This window comes from Brachyistius frenatus, unplaced genomic scaffold, assembly GCF_029030835.1.
Source record: "Brachyistius frenatus isolate BFR_SWC_R1_liver_20210118 unplaced genomic scaffold, ASM2903083v1 Contig_287, whole genome shotgun sequence".
Taxonomy (NCBI): Eukaryota; Metazoa; Chordata; class Actinopteri; family Embiotocidae; genus Brachyistius; species Brachyistius frenatus.
In genome coordinates this window covers 62,792-87,594 of record NW_027210886.1, presented here as the reverse complement: position 1 = coordinate 87,594, position 24,803 = coordinate 62,792, and the positions used below count along the sequence as shown (strand labels likewise).

Sequence of the window (24,803 nt, the reverse complement as noted above, 5' to 3'; positions counted from 1 at the left end):
GAGACGGAACTGGTGGAGAATAGCCTTTAGTTTCACGTTACATCTTGTTAGTATGTTTTATGAAACTTCCTCCATCGGATATTGTTGGTTCGTTATTGTTATCAGAACTATTTATTAAAATGTTCCTATAAGTAGGATTTAAACATCTAAAATCTTTCACTATCTTTGCACTAACATATGCCTTAAAACAGTGGTTTAAATGAATAGATGTTTGTGCTGTTGGAGAGCAGTGATCCATACACCAACATGAGATCAATGACATCCCTCCAGAGCAGGACGCAGCCACTGGAACCTTTATGTCTCCCCAAAGGGTTGGCTGTCCTTGAGGAACAATGGAAGAATCGGACAGATTGATTTTAGATTGCATTGATGGCACACACAGCCTTAAAACACCATAAGTGCTTTCACACACAAACACACAATCTAACCTCGACTGAGTGTGTGACACAGAGGTGGTGGTTCAATTTGGCAATAATTACTGAGGCCTAGTTTTAACAGGAAACAGATAAAATCATCCCGACACCTCATCATGAAGTGCTTCGTTGCTGTTCTGTTCTAGGTCGCTGTTGTTTCATGTACGGCCTGTAGAGGGAGACATACACAGAGACTCCTTCTAGTGTATCTGCACGCACAGAAATGTGTCCTGGAGCTACAAACAGGGTGTGTGTGTGTGTGTGTGTGTGTGTGTGTGTGTGTGTGTGTGTGTGTGTGTGTGTGTGTGTGTGTGTGTGTGTGTGTGTGTGTGTGTGTGTGTGTGTGTGTGTGTGTGTGTGTGAGAGAGAGAGAGAGAGAGAGAGAGAGAGAGAGAGAGAGAGAGAGATTTAGAGCCTCAGCTCTGGAACAGGGCACCGAGAACCATTCCTTCTACTCTGCATCAATATGAGAGAGAGCCAGGCAGGCAAGGCCGACTGCACCAGAATAAAACACACTATTGTGGAGCACGGGCCATTTATGGCCCAGCAAATGTGATTTTTCTCTTTATGGCTGAAATATTAATGTTTCTATCTTGGTATGCTTAGAAAGAAAACAGCGGTTTCTAGGCCCTGAGCTGCCTAGACACAAGGGAGATGGGGGAATTTAACAAGTGATGTCTTGGCAAATAAAAGGGCGGGTAAAGTGTGACCTTCAGTGCAGGACCACAGTAAAGCATCAAAACCAATGAAACAGACATAAATCAAATGTTTCTCAAAGAATATTTTAGCGTCTTTTGTGGCCCTTTTTTCTTCAAAAGCATCCCTTGATGTGCATTAGCAAAAAATTTCATCATCAGAATCTGTGCTGAAAGTATCAATGGCATAAAGTAAATATTTTAAAACAAAACTCACTTTATTAACACAAATAACTCCTCATGCACAATCAGCATGCTTCTCCTCGTCTCCTGTCATCAAATAAAATTGAAAACAAGCGGAAAAACAGGAATTGGTGGGTTTTACGAAACATTTGGCCTTCACAATGAAAGAATTTCAAATTAAATGCTTATTATCAAAGGAATTGATTACGTATAACTGTATGTGAAATTAGTTGTATACACATGTCCAGTTGTCAGAGACGTCACTTTGTTTGTGTGCATCCAGCAGGTCTATGTGTTGAATGAACATGAATTAAACAGCATCTAAAGCTCTTATTTTGACAGCTGATGTTGTTTCTATTTTACAGTCACAGGCTGTGTGTTCTGGAAAGATACACAGCTTTTAGGAGGGATTTGTAACTTTTATCCCAATGGTTCTCTAAGCTCAATAAATAAATAAGAAGGTTAGAATGAAAATATTTCTGTGATGTGCAGCATGATTATTATCACAGGGACTGACTACCTATTTATTCCTTAATCAGGTAGTGCTTAGAATAAAATAATGTTTTTCTTTCTCGAAATCCCCCGCAAAATCAAACATTTGTGATCCCAACACTCAAAAAAATCCTGGATTACACCATGCTGTTTTCATTCTGTTAGCTGAAGAACTGAATATTGTTGTTCCTAATCAACACAGATTAATTAATGGAAACAATGATGCATGATGCACGGGTATCCAACAACCCTACATTGTCCTCTCTGTTAAGGAGTTGTGTTGTAGTTGTGTGTACATCAAGCACACACTTTGTGGTTGTTGGTTGTAAGAAATCTCCCGGGGCAAACTTCAAGGAGAACTTTCACCAGCTAGTTTCTCCTGTACATGTTCTATTTAAAGATGGAGAGCTGAGCGTGTCGGACTGCACGGCCCCTCGAGTCCATCAATTTATTATACTACATATCTTCTTTGTGTAACTCTCTAACTTTTTGCGTCTTAACTGAACTTTCCTCTTGCATTTCAGAGCTGGTGGATCCCTTCATCACCTGGCTAATCAGTCTTATTCTCCCATTTCTATAGACACAAGTACAAAAGAAGGTGATGACAGGCTTTATTACTTGTTCTACTTATCAGGGCTCCGAGCAAGTGTTACCTTTGGTTTCTACAGTTCTGCACTGCTGGAATAACGTTGATTTTGTGTCTTTATTGTTGTGATTATAGGTCTTTAATAGCAGAACTGGCTTCACAGAGGTAAACCAGAACCAGAAGCTCACATGTAGCGCTTTGTTCTACAGAGAGGGGCAGATATACAATCTGCTCTTCACCAAACTGATGTCAGGCTTCACAATGATTTATCACCATATTCTCATCATTTTTAAAAACTTCTTTAATTCCAGTCTTAAATTCACACAAAATCATGTTAGCGCTGACACATACTGCTGGTTGTATGAATACTAACACTGACTCCACTTCCCAAAACAGCCACTTACAATATATGTATTCAGGCAGCTGTGACAGAAATACATTTTCCATTAAAGAAGAGGGGATGTTCCTCCTCTCACACTGATTTACAGCCTTGTTCCTCTGTGTGTTCTAACATCTACAGGCTTTAATGTCTCAGGAAAAAGATGTCAACTGGAAGTGGAGAAAACTTGGTATTCCAAAAAAAATTGTAGAAGTGATTAGCAAAAGAAAGTGAGTATGTGAGGTTGTTTGTTTTACAGTTAAATTAAAAGAATGTAATTCTTTTTCAGTTCCATAATATACATTCTGGATATCTGAAATAGAGTTATTTATTGGGAAATAAAACATCTCAATTTAAAAGCACAACACACATAAATGTAAAAACAAAAAAATTACAAGTACCTTGAGAAACTGTGTAAGTGCACAGAAGGCTGCTCCCATTAAATATTAAATAATCATCTTTATTCATATAACACCTTTCATACAAGAAATGCAGCTCAAAGGGATTTACGGCAAGAAAATGACATGCAGTGTTTCACATATAAACAGATGTAAAGGAACATTTAAACATAATAGAAAATAAATAAAATACATTTATTTGATTTCGGTTTTTTTTCCTGTATACTTCATTAACAACCAGCTGATGTCGTGGAAATTTCTAGATTCCACATCTCCCCTCTCTCACATGTCATCGACTCTCACATAACAGAACTTATAACGTGGACTTTAGTAGCGATGACTACGCAGGGAAATCTGAAGGAACCTCATTTTTTACTTCTCACCTGACACATTTTACATCACTACAAACAGCAACTGCTGAAACCCAACTTAGGGTGCAAGGACCAGACGAAAAAAGAGGGCCTGAATTTCTTCGTTTTCTCCAAGAAGTTCTGTTACATGAGGGACATGTGAAAGAGGGGACATTTCCAACTGGTTGCTGAGTGGAGGCACCACTCCACCACACCATCTGTTCGCTTGTTTGCCGCCAGTGGCTTTAGAGCTTTATAATTTTTTTATCTTATTTGACCATACATTTTATATTTACATAGGACTTGATCATAAATGAACACATTTAAGTAGCACCTGATTCTTGAAAAATATGCCAGCTCTCATACTCAGCTATTTTTTGTTAAACAGAAAACGTTTTGTTGAAAAAAATTGTCCACTCCTTCTGTATTTATCTGTCATGTGACCATTGCATTGCAAGAGGGGAGGAGCTTCTGGCTAAAAGAAGAAGAACACACCTTCAGCTACTTCAAGCAAAAATACTATTTGAAAATTCGCACTGAACTATTTGATTTTTAATTGATATTTAATCGAATATCCCCCCTCCTACTGTCTACACACACACATGCATGTACAGAGATCGGTGCTTCACTGTAATGAAGAGTGCTTAGCAGTGGAAGGCTTGTATGCTAGCTTTACCACACCTCATCATTATTTCATTATTTATGATTTGAAGGAGTTCCACACAAAACTTTCTGACCATTTTGTGATTTTGTAGATTCTAACGACTATTCAAAATTCATGCCTCGTCCCTACTCTCATTTGTCTTTGTTGCTAGAAATTCCAAGTTTTTTGTTCAGAGTGGAAGGGTGTATGAACCCTGGTGTATGAACCCTGGGTTCCCTGGTTGGAGGTGAGGATGGGAATTCTAAAGCAATTATTCACATGAAACAGAAAATAATGAATAATGTGACCAATCACTGCTATCGTTTAGTGCCATGGTCCAGAGGGTAGATTGTGATCTTGTGGTTGGAGTGCTGTAATTTATTGATCCCTTTTTTACTACTTTACACATTACTTATTTTTTTGTTGTTGGTTTTGGACTCTTTCAGAGGTTGAAGATGAACTTCTCCTTCGTGTTTTTGAAGTCAGACATTTTATGGAAATAGCTTGTGCAGCATTTACCAGGATTTCCGAACATTCTTGACACAAAATCAGTGCTGGAGTCTCTTCAATTGCCTTCCTTCACAGGAGCATAATCCTAAATAAAGCCATCCATAATTTATTCCAATTTGGAAACACTGGCCTCAGGGAGAATTTTCCTCCACAGCAAAAAAAGAAACACTTTCTCTTTGCATCTGGGTCTTTTTAAGTCAAATTTATGAAAAGTCAATGTAAAACCTTGGTAGTAAACAACTTCTGAAGTTGACTGAGCAGGATGTAAATCAGATTTGGTCTGAGGTCTGTGGCGACAGAGTGGGGGATATGTAAGCAGTCCTGCAGTCCTGCGGGGCCGACGTGTTGATTAAGATTGATTCTGCTGAGACAAAGGCCAGCGTGAACAACCTCACAGCTGACACACTTTGTTCTCTTCAGGAACATTAACAGTGGACCTTTACATCTCTGTATATTTCAAACAGTTGTCGTCACTCTAGAGGCTCCTTTGGGGAGTGTGTGGTCATTAGTCAGTTGTTCATGCCTGAGGGTGATGTGTAGTTTGTGTGTGTGGGTGTAATGTTGGTCTGTCAGTTGATGTGTCAGTCCAGGCTAAAGTGTCTATCGATTGAAATTAAGTTTTATACCAACAATCAGGGTCCCTAGAAAATGAAATAGTTTTTCAGTCCAACACTTTATGGTTTGTGGTCAAGCACTTGCAAAATAATTAAGGTTCCCGCTGTGGTACTTTGTGTTTTTTTCTAGGTTGCAAATGTTTGCATTTAAACTCACTGCACACCTCCTCCTCCTCCTCCTCTTCTTTCTCCTCTCCTCTCCTCTCCTTTCCTCTCCTCCTCTCCTCTTTATCCTCTCAATTCAATTGTATTTGTATTGGGCCAAATCACAAGACAGGTTATTTCATGGCACTTAACACATTATAGTCCTTCCAGCAGAACTTTACAACATTATCCAGCGAAACCTAAAAATTCAACAATTCCCACATAAACTAGGAGGGAAAAACTCCTCTTTAAGGGAGAAAACCCTCCAACAGAGTGAAGAAAAAACTCCCTCTGAACAGGAAGAAACCTCCGACAGAACCAGGATCAGAGGTGGGCGGAGCATCTGCCTCGACTGGTTGGGGAGAGGGGAGAGCAGAGAGAGAAATAACCTCTGTTGTAATTTGGCATTATATAAATAAAATAAAATAAAATTAAATTAAATTAAATTAAATTAAATTAAGAGAGAAAAGGACAACATAGATATACAAGACATTAACTGTTGGTGGGGCCGACAGTCGCAGAGCAGCTCTATGACTGGACATCTGCAAAAGAAAGAACAGAAACTACACTAGCGAGGGAACTGAATGAAGAGGCAACAGACAATAAGTAGAAACTATGGGAGAGTATATTTGAGAGTGAAAGAGAGAAAAGAAGCTCAGTGCGTAACGAGGTCCCCCAGCAACCTCGGCCTATAACAGCTGAACTGCAGGAGGAGTTCACCTGAGCAGCTCTAACTATAAGCTTTATCAAAAAGAAAAGTTTTGAGTCTAATCTTAAAGCTAGAGAGGGTTTGTGCCCCTCAAACACAAACTGGGAGCTGGTTCCACAGGGGAGGAGCCTGAAAACTGAAGCTCCGCCTCACATTCTACTTCTGGAAACTCTGGGAACCACAAGCAAGCTGAGAGAGAAGATCTCTGTCAGGACGATGTGGTTCTATAAGATCTGTCAGGACAATGTGGTTCTATAAGATCCGTCAGGATGATGTGGTTCTATAAGATCTCTAAGATTTGATTTTGATTTTTGATTTGATACACTTTATTAATCCCCGAGGGGAAATTTCTTCACTACAGCAGGGGGGCTCTCAGGGGGGAGCTGCTGCAGCAGGCTGCCACTAGCACGGCTCCAGGTAACCTGACCTGAGGTGCATGTTTTTGGATGATGGGAGGAAGCCAGAGAACCCGGAGAGAACCCACGCAAGCACAGGGAGAACATGCAAACTCCCCACAGAAAGGCCCAGGACCGGATTCGAACCCGGAACCTTTTTTGCTGTGAGATGACAGTGCTAACCACTGCACCACCGTGCCGCCCAAGATATGATGGAGCCTGGTCATTTGTAAGTCAGCAAGAGAATTTTAAATTATCTTCTTGATTTAACAGGAAGCCAGTGAAGAGAAGCTAAAACAGGAGAAATATCACATCTCTTGCTCCTGTCTGTACTCTTGCTGCAGCATTTTGGATCAACTGCAGGTTTTTAATGAGTAATTTGGACATCCTAATAAGGAATTATAATAATCTAGCCTAGAAGTAACAAAAGCATTAACTTTTTTTTCTGCATCACGCTGAGGAAGGATTTTCCTCATTTTATGAATATTACGTAGATAAAAGAAGGCGGTCCTGGAGATTTACTTTATATGGTGGCTAAAGGACAAATCCTCATCAAATATGGCTCCAAGGTTCCTCAGTTTTGCTGGAGGCCAAGACAACATCATCTAGAGTAACTAAGTGATTACAGAAAGAGTTTCTGAGGTTTTTAAGACCAAGTACAATAACTTCCATTTTGTCTGAATTTAGAAGAAGGACATTTTTGGTCATCCAGGGCTTTATGTCTTTCAGACAGGCTTCAAGTGTTACTAGCTGATTTGTTTCATCTGGTTTTATAGAAAGATATAGCTGAGTGTCATTTGCATAACAATGGAAGTTGATGCAGTACTTCCTGAAGATATCTCCTAATGGAAGCATGGACAAAGTGAAAGTATTGGGCCTAACACTGAGCCTTGTGGAACTCCATAGCTAACTGTTGTTTTTATGGAAGACTCATTGTTTACATGAACAAACTGAAATCTATCTGATAAGTACGATTTGAACCAGTCTAATGCAGTTCCTTTGATCGTCGCAACATCTTCTAATCTCTGTAATAAGATCGTATGATCAATCGTATCAAAAGCAGCGCTGAGGTCTAGAAGAACAAGTACAGAGACGAGTCCATTGTCTGAGGCTATTAGAATATGGTTCGTAACGTTCACCAGTGCTGTGTCTGTTCTATGATGAACTCTAAAGCCTGACTGAACATCTTCAAACAGACCATTTCATTTATAAATGATCACAAAGTTGATTTGCAACAACTTTTTCAAGGATTTTAAAAATAAACGGCAGGTTGGAAATTGGTCTGTAGTTTCCTAAAACAGCTGGAGAAAGATCCTTATCCTTTATCCTCCTCTCCTCTCCTCTCCTTGCACTGCATTCTGGGAGTTTGGGCATGTGTGTGTCTGTGAGCAGCAATGAAGTGTGTGGAGTGAGTGACTTTGGTCTTTTTTCAGACTTAAAATCTTTCATCTTGTACTCTGTAAGAAGATAAGAGGAGTTTAACTCATCTGTAGAGTAAGCGAACAAGAGTTGGTTATTAGTAAGCTTTTTTCTGTGTCATGGCATCCCTCCCTGGGCAGGGTTCGCCTACCCCGTCTATCAAACACGGGGTCCAAGTAATGACAGTGGACCGAGGGGTCCACTGTGGAACAGGTTCTCCTGGCCGTAGGAGAACAGGTCGGCAATGATAACATCACATATGGCTCTCGGATGAATAAGGCCATTATGGCCTTTATCTGAGAGGAACATTTAGTCCACCTGTTGGTCGAGAGGGTTTTGGTGTTGGACGACCTGTTTGTAGCCGTCTCACCGCTGTTCATACCATCAACATGGATCACCATGTCAGGCATGACCCTTTTCATCCCCTGCTGGAAAAAGAACTGGCCCGTTTCCGTAAGTTCTCTAGCGGGACAGGTGAGCGGGCTGCCGGTAGCGGTGAAGGTGAGCGGACGGCTGCCAGTGAGCGGCCGGCTCCCGGTGAGCAGCAAGCTGCGGGTGTCTGCAAATATCAGGCTGCCAAAGAGCAGCACAGTACGGGAGACGCTGGCAGCAGCAGCCAAACAGTCTGACCCTCCTAATAATAAGTACTGAGAGCAGTGTGAGAGACACGAGTTTGGAAAACACTGAGGGACAGTCTGGTAGGTAATGAAGGTAGTGAGGATGAAAAAACACTGGAAGGAAGGTTGAAAATTATAACAGGTGAGACTGAAGAAGTCATGTTGGAGGATAAGTTCATGTCTTCAGTTTTCTGACATCATATCTCAAGATGACAGGCAGCCATACTCTGTACAGGACATTTTTGGTAGACAGTCTGTCAAAATTACTGATTTCTTTCCAGATGTCAAAAAATGCATAAATTCTGTACTAAAAATCAGAAGACAGGTTGGCTACGAACAGTTAAACAAACAAAAAAAGGTTTTGCCTCAAAAAAAATACTGAAGAAAATGAGGAAAGAAAAGTGGGGAAAGTCTCCTCTAAAGGCTAAATAAAGATGGGTGACTAAGGGTGGTCCTCTTCTCTGGCTTTACTGTCCTCTTTCTAATCTCTACTCTACACGGAAGCTCTTAAAATTGGGACTCTAAACATCAATGGAGGCAGGAATAGGGACAAGAGAGCAGTGTTGACACACAGTTCAGTAGACAATGAGACAGAATGGGGAGGACAGGTGTTCCTCAGTTATGGCACCAACCTCAGTGCAGGTGTGGCGATCCTGTTCTCACATTGCCTCATTTTGACAAATGTTGCAACTGGTGAAGTAGAGCAGGGCAGGTTTCAGGTAATAGAAGCAACCATCAAAAAGACACCTTTTGTCTTTATAAATATATACACTCCCAATTCTGGTGCTGACAGAATAGCTTTATTTAAAAAATGTAACAATAAACTAACAACAACTCCATAGTGGTGGTTGGAGGAGACTGGAACTGCACCCCACATGCTCCAGAGGACAGGAATGCAGGAGAACCTCATCAGCCTCCCTTCTGTCCAGTCCAAATGCAGACACAACAGTGGAATCTCTTGTGAACCAAGTCCTTTATTTCTCCTAGGCAGAGATAACAAACAGGATACACACCAAATGTCTGAGTCCAACAGCGGGAAGAAAACTCCTCTTCCTCTGCTCTGCTCTCCTCTCCGGCAATGAGGATAAACTCTGTCCACAACGTGGACAGCTGTGATCGCCGACACGAACCAGTCTCTGGAGTTCGATGCGCTATTCTGATCAGAGCTGGAAGTTGGCTCCTCTGCTACGCAGTGGGGGTGTGGCTTCGCTGGGGAATCCCGAGGTCCACCACAGCGAGCGGCAGGCTGACATAGCTTGGTGGGTGTAGCTTCGCTGGGGGAATCCTGAGGTCCTCTACAGCAAGCGGCAGGCTGACGTAGCTTTGTGGGAAATCCCGAGGTCCTCCACAAGCAGCAGATAGCCACTGTAGCAAGGTTGGTGCTACCGGGGTCTCTCCTGGACACAGATGACATGCTCAGTCGTACGTTCGGGTGTAAAATGCCTTTATTGGCCCTGTCCATACACAAATCCAATGTCTTTGTGCAACCGCTCCTCTTCGTCCTCTTTCTCCCTGCTCCCCTTTATTAGGGGAGAGCTCATCAGTTCACATCCAGCTCAGCTGTGCTCATCAGTTCGTATTCGGCTCAGCTGTGCTCATTACACCTGCCCGGCACCGTTCCCTGAACCACTCCTCCCACTCTCTACCCCCTGCATCTGAGCTAACCACACCCCACCACCACACCGGGATTAAATCAATGTGTCTTCTTCAACTGTTGGAAGAAATAAAGAACGGTCCTCCTGGTCTTTTTAGGATGGTGTTGGGAGCTGAGTCTGGAAGAGCTCAACCGGTCACATCACCTGCTTTTCCGTCATTGTCCATGTGTGCAGCAGTTGAGGGACAGGACCAGGAAGAGGAGGCTCTACTCTCTTTCAATCACCAGAGCTACCAGACCTCTCCAAAGCAACAACAGTGACACTGGATGCAGTGACAATGAAGGTCATCCACCGAGCATCACTGACCGGTGTCCGGGAGTCGAGATGGTTCTGTGTTGGCACCAGGTTTATCTCCCAGAAGCAGCTGCAGGTCCCTGTATAAACCTCCAATAGAGAAACGCAATGCAGATCTCCAGTAGAGAGCGGTGCATGGGGCTGTGGCTACAAACAGACATGTGGCACGTATAGACCATCGATCTGAAAGTCATCATGTGTTCTGACGGGCCGGGGAAACCCTCTAACTTCTTTGGCCCAGCTGTCCCAGACTGGCTCCGCTCTGCATGTTGTTCCAGCGGTGACTCTGTGGTTTAGGATGCACATTTGAGAGCAGTGTTTTTATTTCTGGTACCAGATACTGCAACACGGTGCAGGTCTATTTGTTTGACCAACTTCTTGTTGGGTCAACATTTCATGTTCCTTTTTTGTTGTGATTGAAGAATTTGACAAAATAAAGGGCTAGTTAAAGGTCAGATGTCTCTTCTCTTCTCTTCTCTTCTCTTCTCTTCTCTTCTCTTCTCTTCTCTTCTTCTCTTCTCTTCTCTTCTCTTCATCTTCTCTTCTCTTCATCTTCTCCTCTCCCCTCTCCTCTTTATTCTTTCCTCTCCTCATCCCCATCCTCTCTTCATCCTCATCCTCTCCTCATCCTCTCTTCATCCTCATCCTCTCCTCATCCTCGTCCTCTCCTCTCCTCTCCTCTCCTCTCCTCTCCTCTCCTCTCCTCTCCTCTCCTCTCCTCTCCTCTCCTCTCCTCTCCTCTCCTCTCCTCTCCTCTCCTCTCCTCTCCTCTCCTCTCCTCTTTACCCCCCGCCCCACCCGCACCCCTCTTCCTCAGTAATTTCATGTGAATCGATGTGCAGCTCCAGCAGCTCCTTCAGGTCTGACATCTGACTGATTGCTTCACACAAAACCTGCAGCTAAGTAAAATAACAGGGAGCCAAATTAAGTTTATACACCCCGATAAGAGCTCGATTAAGTCATTGTGAAATAGGCCTGAATGTGATTTTAGCCATTACATCAAGCACACATAGAAATACTGCACTGTTACACACACACACACACGCACTCACACACACACACACACGCACGCACGCACACACGCATGCACGCACACACACACACACACACACACACACACGCACGCACACACACACACACACACACACACACACACACACACACACACACACTGTTAAATGGATGTCATGCACCGAGCTGTGGAATGGTGTTGGACGGTAGATTATTCACGGAGAATCAACTGCAATTTCACGGCTTTCCGGGAATAATTAGCGTGACATTTATTGAGGCTTTGTAATTGGTTAAGATTCTAGACACTCACCTTTAATAAAGTTGTCATTAAACCTTTAATGCTGCCGGCTGCCATGACAGCAGGGAATAAAGCAGGGCGGTCAGATCACTGAGAGGAGGACGATGGAGTGTGTGTGCGTGTGTGTGTACGTGCACTGTTCTTCGTCCTGGCCCTAATGAAACCTGCCCACCGTGAGATGATGAGACAATTTCTCAAAGATTTTTAAAGAACCCTCTCTGAGGTTTCCCTTCATCTCAAGAGCATTAGCTGCAAACAGGACTTTTATTTTGATGTCATTAAAACCAATCATCCCATCCTCTTCCTCAACACTTCTCTCCTCCTCATAATTGCCTCTCGTCACGCCAGTTGTCCTTGTCCTCTTCTTTCTCTTTTCTTCCTGGATTATCCTTCCTCTTCCTCATGATATTTTTCTCTTTTGCCGTGCTAGCATATTGTTCATTCCCTCCTCTCCTTTCTCATCTCGTCCTCCTTCACCTCCATCTCCACCTGCACTGTGAAAAGTTTTGTTTTAATCTTTAGGAAAGAGACCACAACAAAGGTTACTCCGTGCTCTGTTTTTGGACACACACACACACACACACACACACACACACACACACACACACACACACACACACACACACACACACACACACACACACACACACACACACACACACACACACACACACACACACACACACACACACACACACACACCTCCCTAAATATTGCATAGATTTCTGACTAAGTGGAAGCTGAGTGGTTCAATACAAATCTCCACTGCTCCCTCCAGTGGAAGAACATAGATAGAAGATATCAACAAAAGTTATCAAATTACTTTTTGATTACTTTTTAGATACTTGATTAACATATGTAATAACAGAAATCAATCATATGTAAAAAAATAAAAATAAGTAAATGCTCAACAAATAATAAAACAATGTCATGATTCACTTGTGTATACTACTGCACTATAATGACTCTTGATTTAATTTGGTCTTTTTCTTTTGACTATGTTGTGGTTTTGTATAATTCTGTCAGTGATCAATTTAAAGGTGTGACATTCAAAATATGTTAAAAAAAAAAAAAAAAGGTAAAAACACTCATAAGGAGGGAACTGAACGGAGAGACAACAGACAATAAGTAGAAACTATGGGAAAGAAGAAGTATGAAGTTAATGAGATGTAATGGTGAGATATGAGTTATAGAGAGTGAAAGAGTGCTCGGAAAGAACCCCACTGCATCATGGGAGGTCCCCAAGCAACCTCTGCCTATAACAGCAGAACTGCAAGATGGTTCAGGTTCACCTGAGCAGCTCCAACTATAAGCTTTATCAAAAAGGAAAGTTTTGAGTCTAACCTTAAAGCTAGAGAAGGTTTATGACCCTGAACACAAACTGGGAGCTGGTTCCACATCAATTCTCTGGGAGACAGCAGCACATCGGTGAGCAAGTGTCACTGCAGGTTCAAGAATAGGTTAAAGTGACCTTGTTGGAGATGCACACGACACCTGCTGGAGGGAAATTCCCTAAAAATGATTGTAGCATGCGTGCGCTACCATGGGGTTCCTTGTGGATACAGACGACCCGCCGAGTCACAGTTCGTTGATAATGCCCTTTTATTTCCCCTTAACCCCACACCAATGTTCTCTGTGTCGGTGCTCTCCTGCCCTGCCTCCGAGCACCCGTTCCATCTCTGTCTCCTCTCCAGGTCCTGCTCACTTAAAAAGGAGAGAAATCATCCTGATTTAGTTCAACTGTGCCACTTATCCTTCTCCTGGCACCGTTCCCTGAACCACTCCCCCCACTCTCTTTCCCCTGCAGCTGAGCTAACCACACCCCGCCACCACAATGATTTATTAAATGGAATGTGGTTATTCGATGAAACAAGACAAAAAGCTTGTGCATCAGTTGATATCCAATGTGATGATCTCTGTCATCCCACCAGGCGTGGTAATGATGAGTTTTTAAGGTGAGATGATGTTTATGTAAATCACAGAGGAGTTCTGGATAAAAAGGGAGTTTTTGGAGGATATCTTTCCATGGAAACCAACACTCAGATTTTCTTTACTCCTCTCATGCAGTAAATCGTACATCACACTGAACTCTGCCAGCCTGCAACTATTTTTTTTTTTGGTCTAAAGAAACTTCACCACCTGTTGATCAAAGGTTGTTTGAAGAATCCGAAGACTTCTGACCCTGCTGAAAGCAGATGACGATTTCTATAAAAGAAATGCTTCAAATTATATTTCAGCTGCTTCCAAAAGATTTAAAAGTTCTTTCTTCACCTGCAGCAGCCACTGCAATCCACAACAAGTCATCCAAATCCATCATCCAGTGTTTGTTGGATGAAAACATGAATGTTTCTTGGATGTCACTGCCCTGCGTTGTTTTGTTCCTGTGACTGATTTCATTATCTTCCTGCAGGGAGAACACTTTTATGTTTACTGTCTTTTAACTTTGTGACCTTGAAGAAAGGCCCATTACCTGAGTTGTAAGTGTGTGTGTGTGTGTGTGTGTGTGTGTGTGTGTGTGTGTGTGTGTGTGTGTGTGTGTGTGTGTGTGTGTGTGTGTGTGTGTGTGTGTGTGTGTGTGTGTGTGTGTGTGTGTGTGTGTGTGTGTGTGTGTGTGTGTGTGTTTCAGGTGGCTGTGACATTTGCAGTGGGGTCAGAGGTTGGCCTTCAGAGCAGCAGTGACTTCAGTCAGATGGGGAAACCTTTCCTGATGGGGACAGTGGCTCTGGGTGAGAATCTCTTTGCTTCTTTCTGTCTCTATCTTTTCATCTCTTTGGCCCCATCAATGCCTCCTTCTCTACCATCCTTTCTATCCAGGCTAAACACACTGAAGGCTAATGATTGTTGGACCTTCCAGTGCACCTACCACCAGACTCTGAAATCTTGTACTGCTCTATAAATGTACATAAGATCCTTTTCTCCAACTGGAGCCATAAGAAAAGCTGATTTAACTGTGTTCAGTGCAGCTTAAACAGATCTCTTAAAAATGACATACATACCACATACCAGGGTAGATTAGAAGGTTCAGAGACTGTTCCTGTTGCGCAGCACTGTGGCATGCACAGAGCCCAGATAAGCTGTAACCTTAATGAGTGAGTACTCTGCTGATGAAAATCAGCAGCTGAAGCAAACAGGCTTTTGTGAGCAGAAGTTTTACTGCGTCTGTGACTTCTTTACACACTTGAAACTTTAGCAGAGATCACATTTCAAAGTTTGTGACAAATTATTGGAGAAACACCTGATGGTCCCCCGGACCAGTGATGACATTGATCAAGAGATAAACTAGTTCTTCACAAAGGGTATAGCTTCTTCCTGCTCGGTGCCACCCTCGTATCTCAGAAATGGGAGCCACCACCTTGTGATAGTGATATCTGTGCCCAGATACATGCTGATATCCAACCTCCTGCCCATCGTCAACCATCAGTGATGTCATTGTTGGTTTGTGAACATTAAAAATTTCCCTTCAGGGATTAATAAAGTAAATACCTACCTACCTACCTATTATGAAGCATCCAGTTCAGATTCTGTCCATCACCATCTTGATAGTTTGGAGCGGTTTGGAGCAGGAAGTGACCATATTTGGACGAGCTGGGGGAGGAGCCAGCGCTGGATCTGACCGATCTGATTGGAAACCTGATGATACTACGTCCCGCCCACCGATAGCTGTAATCTGACTGCACCACAGGCCTGTCAATCAAACAGACACGCCCCCAAAAACAAGTATTTTTAAAGTTTATTTTCTAATGAATGAGGGATTATTTTCAGATGGACCGCCAGAAAACTAATAAGAAGGAGTGACTTTAGCTAACAACACCAAGATAACTGATGGACACATTTTATTCACTTTGTATTTGATGAGAGAAGTTGAATGCGAGTCTATGGAGCCGGAGGCTTTTTGGAGCCAACCTCTAGTGGCACTTGGTGGTATTACAGTTTAAGACACTTCTGCATAGGTCTTATTTTTCCCACCTGGAAGCTACGAATACTTTTATATTCAGTCTGTGGTCCTGCCTCTCTAAAAACCTAGCACACACCCCTTGAACTTCACTTGACTGTCTTTGATTGCATGTACGCTCACTGCTTGCTAGCCACAGAACTTCTCCCAATAAATTAGTAGTTCTCTGAGGCTACTGGGACCAGGTTTCCCTCTTTATATGGGACTGCACAGCATTTTTGTCCCTTGTCTTGCATCCCACCTACAGAGACAATGTCCCACATTTAGTTTGGTTCGAGTCTTCAGAAGTTAATACTACAGGACAGATGCTTTTCTAAAACCTGGAGATGCTGCTACAACAGGAAACTCCCAACCAGACAGGTCAGTAGACTGTGCTGGTAAAATAGCACCACATACGATTTCTGTAACTTGTCCCAGTCTTTGCCCCACAATTGTTTTTTGGGGATCTGGTCACCTTATCTGAGGCCACAAATGCATTGTGGGTAATCTAATCACTAGTGGTTCGCTCTCTACATAAAGAATCAGACACACTGAAGACTCATAAAAATCCGCTCTGCTCAGACCACTTCCTGATACGTCCACATTCTGTCTGCGTTAGCAACTTACCAACTCAACTGAAGTCGTCTGTGTAAGCATCAGAAATAACATCCAAAAAAAAGGCAATCCTGTGTGACTGTGTCGAGTGCAGCTGAACCGTACAGGAAGTAGGAGAGATTTACTGCAGACTGAGCCGGTGGCTGTAAAGCAGCTGTTTACTGTAGAAACACACAGGCTGTCTACCTGACGCTGGGTCAGTTTCAGAGTTTGTTCATTTTGTTGTTAGTGAAAGAGGAGGCGCCTCGCGTGCTGCATTTATCCACCGCAGCATTGACAGAGGGTCAGAGGGTTGCATGCAACCGATGGTTTGAGAGGCAAACCATCGGGATTAAATTAATAATCTGAGCCTGAACTGCCATGATAGGGCCACAAATTACAAACTAGTGGTCAGATAGTTAAATTTTCCCAAAAGAGTTTCAGAAAGAATTTCGTGTTTTCTTTGTATTTTGAGTACAAAATGAAATAAATCCAACAATTGGAGCCTGACAAACCTAATTACAAAATATTTGATGGAATAATTGACAGTAAAAACTTTCAGATGCGAAACATTTCATTAGTAGGCTAATTTTAGAGCACATTAAAATGAGAAAGAGTCTCTTTTTGTTAAATAACTGTTGCTTCCTCTCTGCTCACATTCCTGTGTGTTTTTATTTACATGATGTACGTGTTTATTTACATGATGTACGTGTTTATTTACATATACAGTGAGGAAGTAAGGTCAAATCTCAAGTGGTCACTGGAGAATCATATGCAGATGCTTTTTAATACCAGGTGTGAAAAGATGTTAGATAATACATATTTTTGATAACCCCACCGGTCACTACTGCATTGGAGCAATGTCATGTTGTCCCTCTTTATACACAATATACAGTGTGTGTTGGACCTTCACAAATGACTTTAATATTTTAAAGTCATGTCTCCAACAAATTTTGGGCTTTGCTTTGCAAAATAAAACCTTCAAAATTATTTTTCAGAGTAATTTTCAATCCTACATAAGAGTAAAATAAGCTCTGCCCCCAACCAGTGTTTAACTACAAGATACCTGTTTTTAATAGATGGAGATAGCTGCATGGATAAAGCAGTCTGACATCGTGTGTGTGTGTGTGTGTGTGTGTGTGTGTGTGTGTGTGTGTGTGTGTGTGTGTGTGTGTGTGTGTGTGTGTGTGTGTGTGTGTGTGTGTGTGTGTGTGTGTGTGTGTGTGTGTGTGTGTGTGTGTGTGTGTGTGTGTGTGTGTGTTTGCCATCCAGTCCAAAGTTTTTTTCATCCCCACCACCAGCAGCACTTTCACTTGCTGTGGTCACAGCAACAGATGAGCTGTGGCAGCCTGAGTGTGGTGATCAGTCTGTTTCATTAGCATTGCTGTGACAGCTCTGACTCGACTTCTAACAGCTTCCATTACTTCAGAGGCCATTTAAACATGCAAACTGCCCGATCTGACAGTTGCTTTGCAGTTTATCATCGCCAGTTGTTTGGAACAATAAATAGAACAATTTGAAAGATTTTTTTTCAGGATTAGAATAAAGAATGCTTTTAGTCTAGAAGTCTGTTCAGGATTTAAAAGCTTCTCCAACAACATTCAGACGCTGAGACTCTAAAACTACCCACTAAAACCAGCTTGACTAATTCAAGTGTGACTAATTCAATTTACTGTGAAACGTTAGCTTCCTGTTATGCTGGCTGTATTTACTGATCATTACAGTTTGGAAAGTTGCAGTTAAATATTATGTATGTGTTTAGTCCAACCCTTACTAAAGTCCTGACCTCTAACCTGCAGTATATTGTGTGAGTGTGTGACGCAGGCGACAGCATTGTGTTTTCTGTCTGTTCACTTCCCTCCTGAATGAGTTGTCACAGGAACACATTCAGGTAATATCTTCAAATTAGGCTCAAAGGTTCACTTGCCCTGCGTTCCAGTATCCAGACTAACGTAGTTAAATACGTTCCAGTATCCAGACTAACGTACAATACTAACGTGCTATTTAATACGTTCCAGTATCCAGACTAACGTACTATATAATAGGTTCCAGTATCCAGACTAACGTACTATACTAACATGCTATTTAATACGTTCCAGTATCCAGACTAACGTGCTATTTAATACGTTCCAGTATCCAGACTAACATAGTTAAATACGTTCCAGTATCCAGACTAACGTACAATACTAACGTGCTATTTAATACATTCCAGTATCCAGACTAACGTACTGTTTAATAGGACAGACAAACGGACTATTTAATACATTCAAGTATCCAGATTAACGTTCTATTTAATACGTTCCAGTATCCAGACTAACGTACAATTTAATAGGTTCCAGTATCCAGACTAACGTGCTATTTAATACGTTCCAGTATCCAGAGTAACGTATTATTTAACACGTTCCAGTATCCAGACTAACGTGCTATTTAATACGTTCCAGTATCCAGACTAACGTACTATTTAATACGTTCCTGTATCCAGACTAACGTACTGTTTAATAGGCCAGACAAACGGACTATTTAATACGTTCAAGTATGCAGATTAACATCCTATTTAATACGTTCCAGTATCCAGACTAACGTACTATTTAATAGGTTCCAGTATCCAGACTAACATACTATACTAACGTGCTATTTATTACGTTACAGTATACAAACTAATGTACTATACTAACATGCTATTTAACACGGTCCAGTATCAAGACTAACGTACTATTTAATACATTCTAGTATCAAGACTAACGGTCTATTTAATAAGTTCCAGTATCCAGACTAACGTACTATTTAACACGCCAGACTAAAGTACTATTTAATATGTTGCAGTATCCAGACTAACATACTATTTAATACGTTCCAGTTTCCAGACTAACCTACTGTACTAACGTGCTATTTAACACGATCCAGTATCCAGACTAACATACTATTTAATATGTTCCAGTATCCAGACTAACGTACCATTTAATACATTCTTGTATCCAGACGAACGTGCTATTTAATACGTTCCAGTATCCCGACTAAAGTACTATACTAACGTGCTATTTAATATGGTGCAGTATCCAGACTAACGTACTATTTAATACGTTCCAGTATCCAAACTAACGTGCTATTTAATACGTTCCAGTATCCAGACTAACATACTATACTGACGTGCTATTAATACATTCCAGTATACAGACTTCTTTGCAGCAACATCCAGATGTGAAACATTGTCTGTTGTCATGGCAACAACTTTGTGTTTATTGAGCTATTTCCTTCAGGGTCTCACTGTCTGGATACAGATGGATGTTTGCTGCATCTTGACTCCGATTCTCGTTAAACAAGTATGATGTGTTAGCACACATTACACACTGATACTAAATTTCAATCGGCCTTCCTCCGCAGCCAGAAACAACTTCTCTGCCCACTGTTGACCTGAGTACAACTTCTCTGAAGGGAAAATCCAACAACAGGAGACAAAGAGAGAAATAGTTCACCATTTTAAATAGTAGAAAAAAAGAATAGAACAATTGTAAGTCGGTGTTGATATTGTGTCTGCGCACCATAAATAAATTATTTTTTTGGGGGGGGGAACACTGAGATGTAGAGCCTATATAAGAGAAACGCTGCTCTGTGTAGCCTCACATGATGAAACGTGAACTGAATTTTGTCCACATACAAGATATATGACTAATAGAGTAAATCACATTCGGACTGACACTAGTTAAAGGTCATTGGCTTTAACTTTCTTCATTTTAAGCGTATTGGCTTCAGACAAGTTGTTAAAAATAATATTAGGTCAATAAGAAATTCATAAGGCCACTAATTTAATAATTTTGGATTTGTTTTCCTGTAGTAGGAGGGTATTCTTTTTAGCATTTTGATGGTCAGAAATCTTTTTATGTGACCGTGATTATGACTCTAACTTCTTAGATTATATATTAATATTGAAGTCCCTCTGCTGTGACATTAAGTGAATGAAATAAAATTGTGGGGCAGTGAAAGAAGCCCATAGATGGATAAACCATATGAATATGTATGAGGATGACCTGCTGCTCTGGTTATGTCTCAACAGGAGGGATCGTAAACGTGATGCCGCTGCTCTTCTCCCAGATTTCACACAACCGAACTCAGGTGAGTCTCATCCCGTCGTGTTGGTTTTGGTTCCTCTGTGTGTGTAAAATCACGTGCAAACTTCACATCACCCACAAAAAAATGTCTAAGCTGATCTACTAACGACATGCAGTGAGGATATATCGTTTGTCCAGCGATGATATTTTAGAGAATGAACTGAATGATGATTGACAGCCAACAACAAGGAGGAGCCACAAAATACCAGCAATTAAAAAACTTCTTATGACTCAGCATTGTCCTGCCTCTGGGTCGTTCCAGCGTATCGCTGCTTGGACATCCCATAAATGTTTAACGGGTGTAAAAACACGTTCTCTATGTATTCTTTGATTTCCTGCATCTCCTTTTCACCACAATAAGAGCAGCCGTCTCTCCATATTTGCGCATCTGATTAATACCTTCAGTCGTACTAAAATACACAACACTCACTTCTCTTGTTTCTACTTTCAGTTCTATTTGCATGTTCCCTTCAGTATTTTGTACCTTCAAGCAGAAACACCCAATATTACATATGCATGCAGACAAACACGCAAAATGGACAACGTGTGTTAAACTGCACATTTGAAAGACGCAATTCTCACTGCACGTCGTTAGTAGATCAGTTTGGAAATTTTTTTGCTGGTGGTGTGAAGTTTGCACGGTATTTTACACACACAGACCTTTAGTAAATCAGACCTTTTATTTGAGATCTTAGTAAATCAGGCCCTCAGAAAGATGAAGTAAGACATGTGGGGAGCAGAGGAACTGCAGAGCTCTTGGACAGACTGGCTGATATGGCTGGATAAGTCCAGTGGTCAGCATCATGCAAGCAGCATAAATATACACACATACATTCTTATTGAAACAAATTCAATTACATTTTGTGGAGATTTTCACTGGATGGGTTTTGTATGGAAAAAAAACAGCAGCTTGGCGTTGGCTGTCTCATCAGGCCTCTCACCCTGCCTGCTGGCCGGGTCAGTTTTTATTGGTCGGGTCAGAAGTGCTGCTGGTTGGGTCACAGCTCTTTCCCTGCCCCATGGTTTAGTCTTATGTCGGACAGGTTTGTGTCTCTGAATAATGTGTGGATGCATGAAAAAGCACATATTTATTTAAAAGTTGTTTCCAAACAGATTAAAATACAGAAAGTATTATTCACTAATGGGTTAACGCTCTCTTCAATATGAGACAAAAATTACGTTTTACAAAGTATTCACTGAAGTAATGTCAATAATGAAGATGCACTACTGAAAGTCTGACAGTAAGAAACTACATCTCACAGAATAAACTGTAAAAAGTCCAGTTCATTTCTGGAAAACTGGAAAATGCAAATGCAAACTTGTGTTTTTTTCTGTTCCCGGCCGCTGTGGAAAACCCAATGGAAATGTGCTATTTATGTTCGCTTTATGTGATCCACACAGCTCTGATGTTAGTCACATGCTTTATGTACATGATGATTTAAATGCAAAGTCTGTTTCCACTGCACACACCGCTCAAATTGAAAATGTGCATAAAAATAGGCGGGTGGAAACACACTTACTGCTTTGAAGACAAATAAGTACCCTGATGTAATTATTCTCCCGCCTTGCTGTCACTGAATGCAAGACTGCAGTTTTGCTACTGTAATTTCTCACTGACATTGTCAGAATAACACATCACGCTTCTTATAAATAACCACCTGTGTCTGACTGGTTAAAACACTACGAAACATATCATCATCTATGCAGTGATTTCTGTGTTTTGAGGTCATTGTCTTCAAAGTGTCTCTGAAGACAGATGTTTTGCATTAAACGAGGCTATTTTGTGTAAGGTCGTACTCAGCGAGAGTAAAAACGACTTCCTCTCTGTCACTGATGAGCCTTAAAGAGATCTCACAAGCATCATGTGCAGTCAGTGCAGCAAAGACTGAAACAGAAGCAACAGCCAGATGAAGTTTGGATTGTATGTGCTGCTCAGGCCAGCTAATACAATATTAAACAGGAGGACATTTTTTAATGTCATTATTGATGCTTATAGAATGACCGCATCATTGTTGTGCCAATAATGACATTAAAACACACCCTCGTGTGTAATACTTTGATTAAACAACAAGTTACCACCTAAATAAAACATGTAATCTAAATGTTTTCATGTTGTGGAGCAATTCACTCTCAAAATATAAAACTTTTTGTTAGTGTGATCTCCGTTTCCATAGCAACACATGGGGTGTGACGAACAACTAGGAAACAATCAGTAGACTCAAATACAATGTTTACTACTCCAGGAAGTAGTCTGAGGGAGGGAGATAAGGAAAGGGAAGGACTGCTACAGAAGGAAGCTGGAGGAGCGTCTCCAGCAGAACAACGCACGTGAGGTCTGGAGAGGCCTTAAAACCATCACAGGCGTCAGCAGCGGTGGTGGGAGGGGCCCAGAACCTGGAGACTTAGGCATGGGCCAACAAACTACGGGTCAATGAACTAAACCTGTTTTTCAACAGTCCCAAAGACTGCACACCCCAAGGAGCTAAAATCACTTCAGACCTGTAGCCTTAACCTCCCACCTGATGAAGACGATGGAGAGCACAACACCTGTCACTTTCCATTTATCGTCCAAGCTGTATTTATTTATCTTTACTTTATTTTATTTTATTTGTGTGTATCTAGTCTTTTATTGCTCTTATTTTTTCTAAAATAATAAAAAAATATATATATCGTATTTTGTTTATTTCATACGTATTTGTAAATTTGTTTATACTATTGTCGCCCAGTAGCTGCCCGCATCCGTTTAAAAACATTGGTACTTGCGTGAGAGATCGGGTCAAGTCTACATCCAGGACATGGTCAAACCTTACACCTTAGCCCGTTCACTCCGCTCTGCATCTGCCAATCGGCTGGTTGCTCCCTCACTGCGAGCTAAACACTCACAAAATCAAGACTATTTGCTGTCCAGGCTCCTAAATGGTGGAATGAGCTCCCCAATGACATTAGGACAGCAGAAAGTCTGTACATCTTCCGCCGCAAACTAAAAACACAACTCTTCTGACTTTACCTTGAATAGGTAGCACTTTAGTAGCACTTAAAATGGCACTTACTTATAGCACTTTGAAGTTTGGCTATCTTGAAGAAAATTGTACTTTCTTAATTGTTGTTGTTCTGAATTTGTACCCTCATGGTTGAAATGCACTTATTGTAAGTCGCTTTGGATAAAAGCATCAGCTAAATGAAATGAAATTAAATGAAATGTAATGTAATGTATATGATGCTGGGACTACAAAATTTCCCCACTGTGGTATTAATAAAGTCTAATCTGACCTTTAGCAACCACCTAGTAACAGAGAGGATTTCTAGTCTCCAACTGAATAAATACAGCACATAGAAACACTAAACTGCTCAGCTAGCTCAGTCTGGTTGGAACTAAGATATCTGATGAACAAAGATATCCATGTTCTCGTGTTTTTAACATTTTACCACCGTGTCATGTGTTAAAACCAAACCAGTCCAGCTAGTCGCTGCTAGGATTTGAAGTGTGCGGTTATCCGTGGTGTTACGGTACGGATGATCGGAGCGACCAAAAAGGACCAAAAGAGACCCGACTTCACCAAATGGGTCATTTATATGATGAGTAATATTTGTAGTGATGAGCAGGGTGTACTGATATGATCATACTGTCTTATTGTCTGTCTGCTGTAGCAGGATGCTGCTCACCATGTCCTCTGTTGTCTTCATGTCCAGATCCTGTGGTTCCGGAGAGCCGTGCTCGGAGGTCTGACAACCTGCACAGTGCTCAACATCCTCTGGTGAGCACATTTGGTCCTGCTTTTTTATTGATAAATATCTCCCCTTTAATAAATATTCATAAGCTTCTATATCTTTTCAGATTTCATTATCTTTGAGAGTTATCCTCTCTTTCAGCCATTTTCTTGGAAAAATAATTACAAACTATAAATGTACTGGCTACAATGTGAGATAAGCAAATGGTTGAAGGCTGAACTTCTCAGCTAGCACACAAGAAAGTAATTCTGACTCTGACAAAATACCACCGGGGAGCTTCTCAGCTCCTGCACTGTGGCAGACACTGGTTCCCCCAGGAGACCATCTGTTGTATTAACACCCCGAGGTGAGCACCGCAGGACACTGGACTATTTCTGTGAACAACGGCCGGAACCTCTGCACAGGCAGACAGCCAGGGATTATGGTGGCAGGGAAATTGGAGGATGACTGTCTTTGAGGCTCACTCATCATTAGGTTTAATGAAGCTTTCAGCTTCCTGGGGGTCTCCATTGTCTCATTTGTTGAAACACTTTCAAGTAAAAGATTTGTTATACTTTTGGGAACATCAGTTTTAGATTCAGCATTTCACTGAAAGGTGGCTTGTTATTGAAAACAGATTTTATGGGTAATTCCATAAG

The 24,803-nt window shown here is 41.5% G+C and overlaps 1 protein-coding gene across 1 annotated transcript in view; it reads left to right on the top strand.

Moving 5' to 3' along the window:
• Positions 1-24,803, top strand: part of LOC138635047 (uncharacterized) — a 99,722-nt gene that overhangs the window by 41,855 nt on the left and 33,064 nt on the right. Inside the window, exons 9-11 of the mRNA XM_069722354.1 lie at positions 14,432-14,531; positions 20,382-20,440; positions 24,127-24,191. Coding sequence (XP_069578455.1) covers positions 14,432-14,531; positions 20,382-20,440; positions 24,127-24,191 — 224 coding nt within the window. The remainder of the gene's footprint in view (positions 1-14,431; positions 14,532-20,381; positions 20,441-24,126; positions 24,192-24,803) is intronic.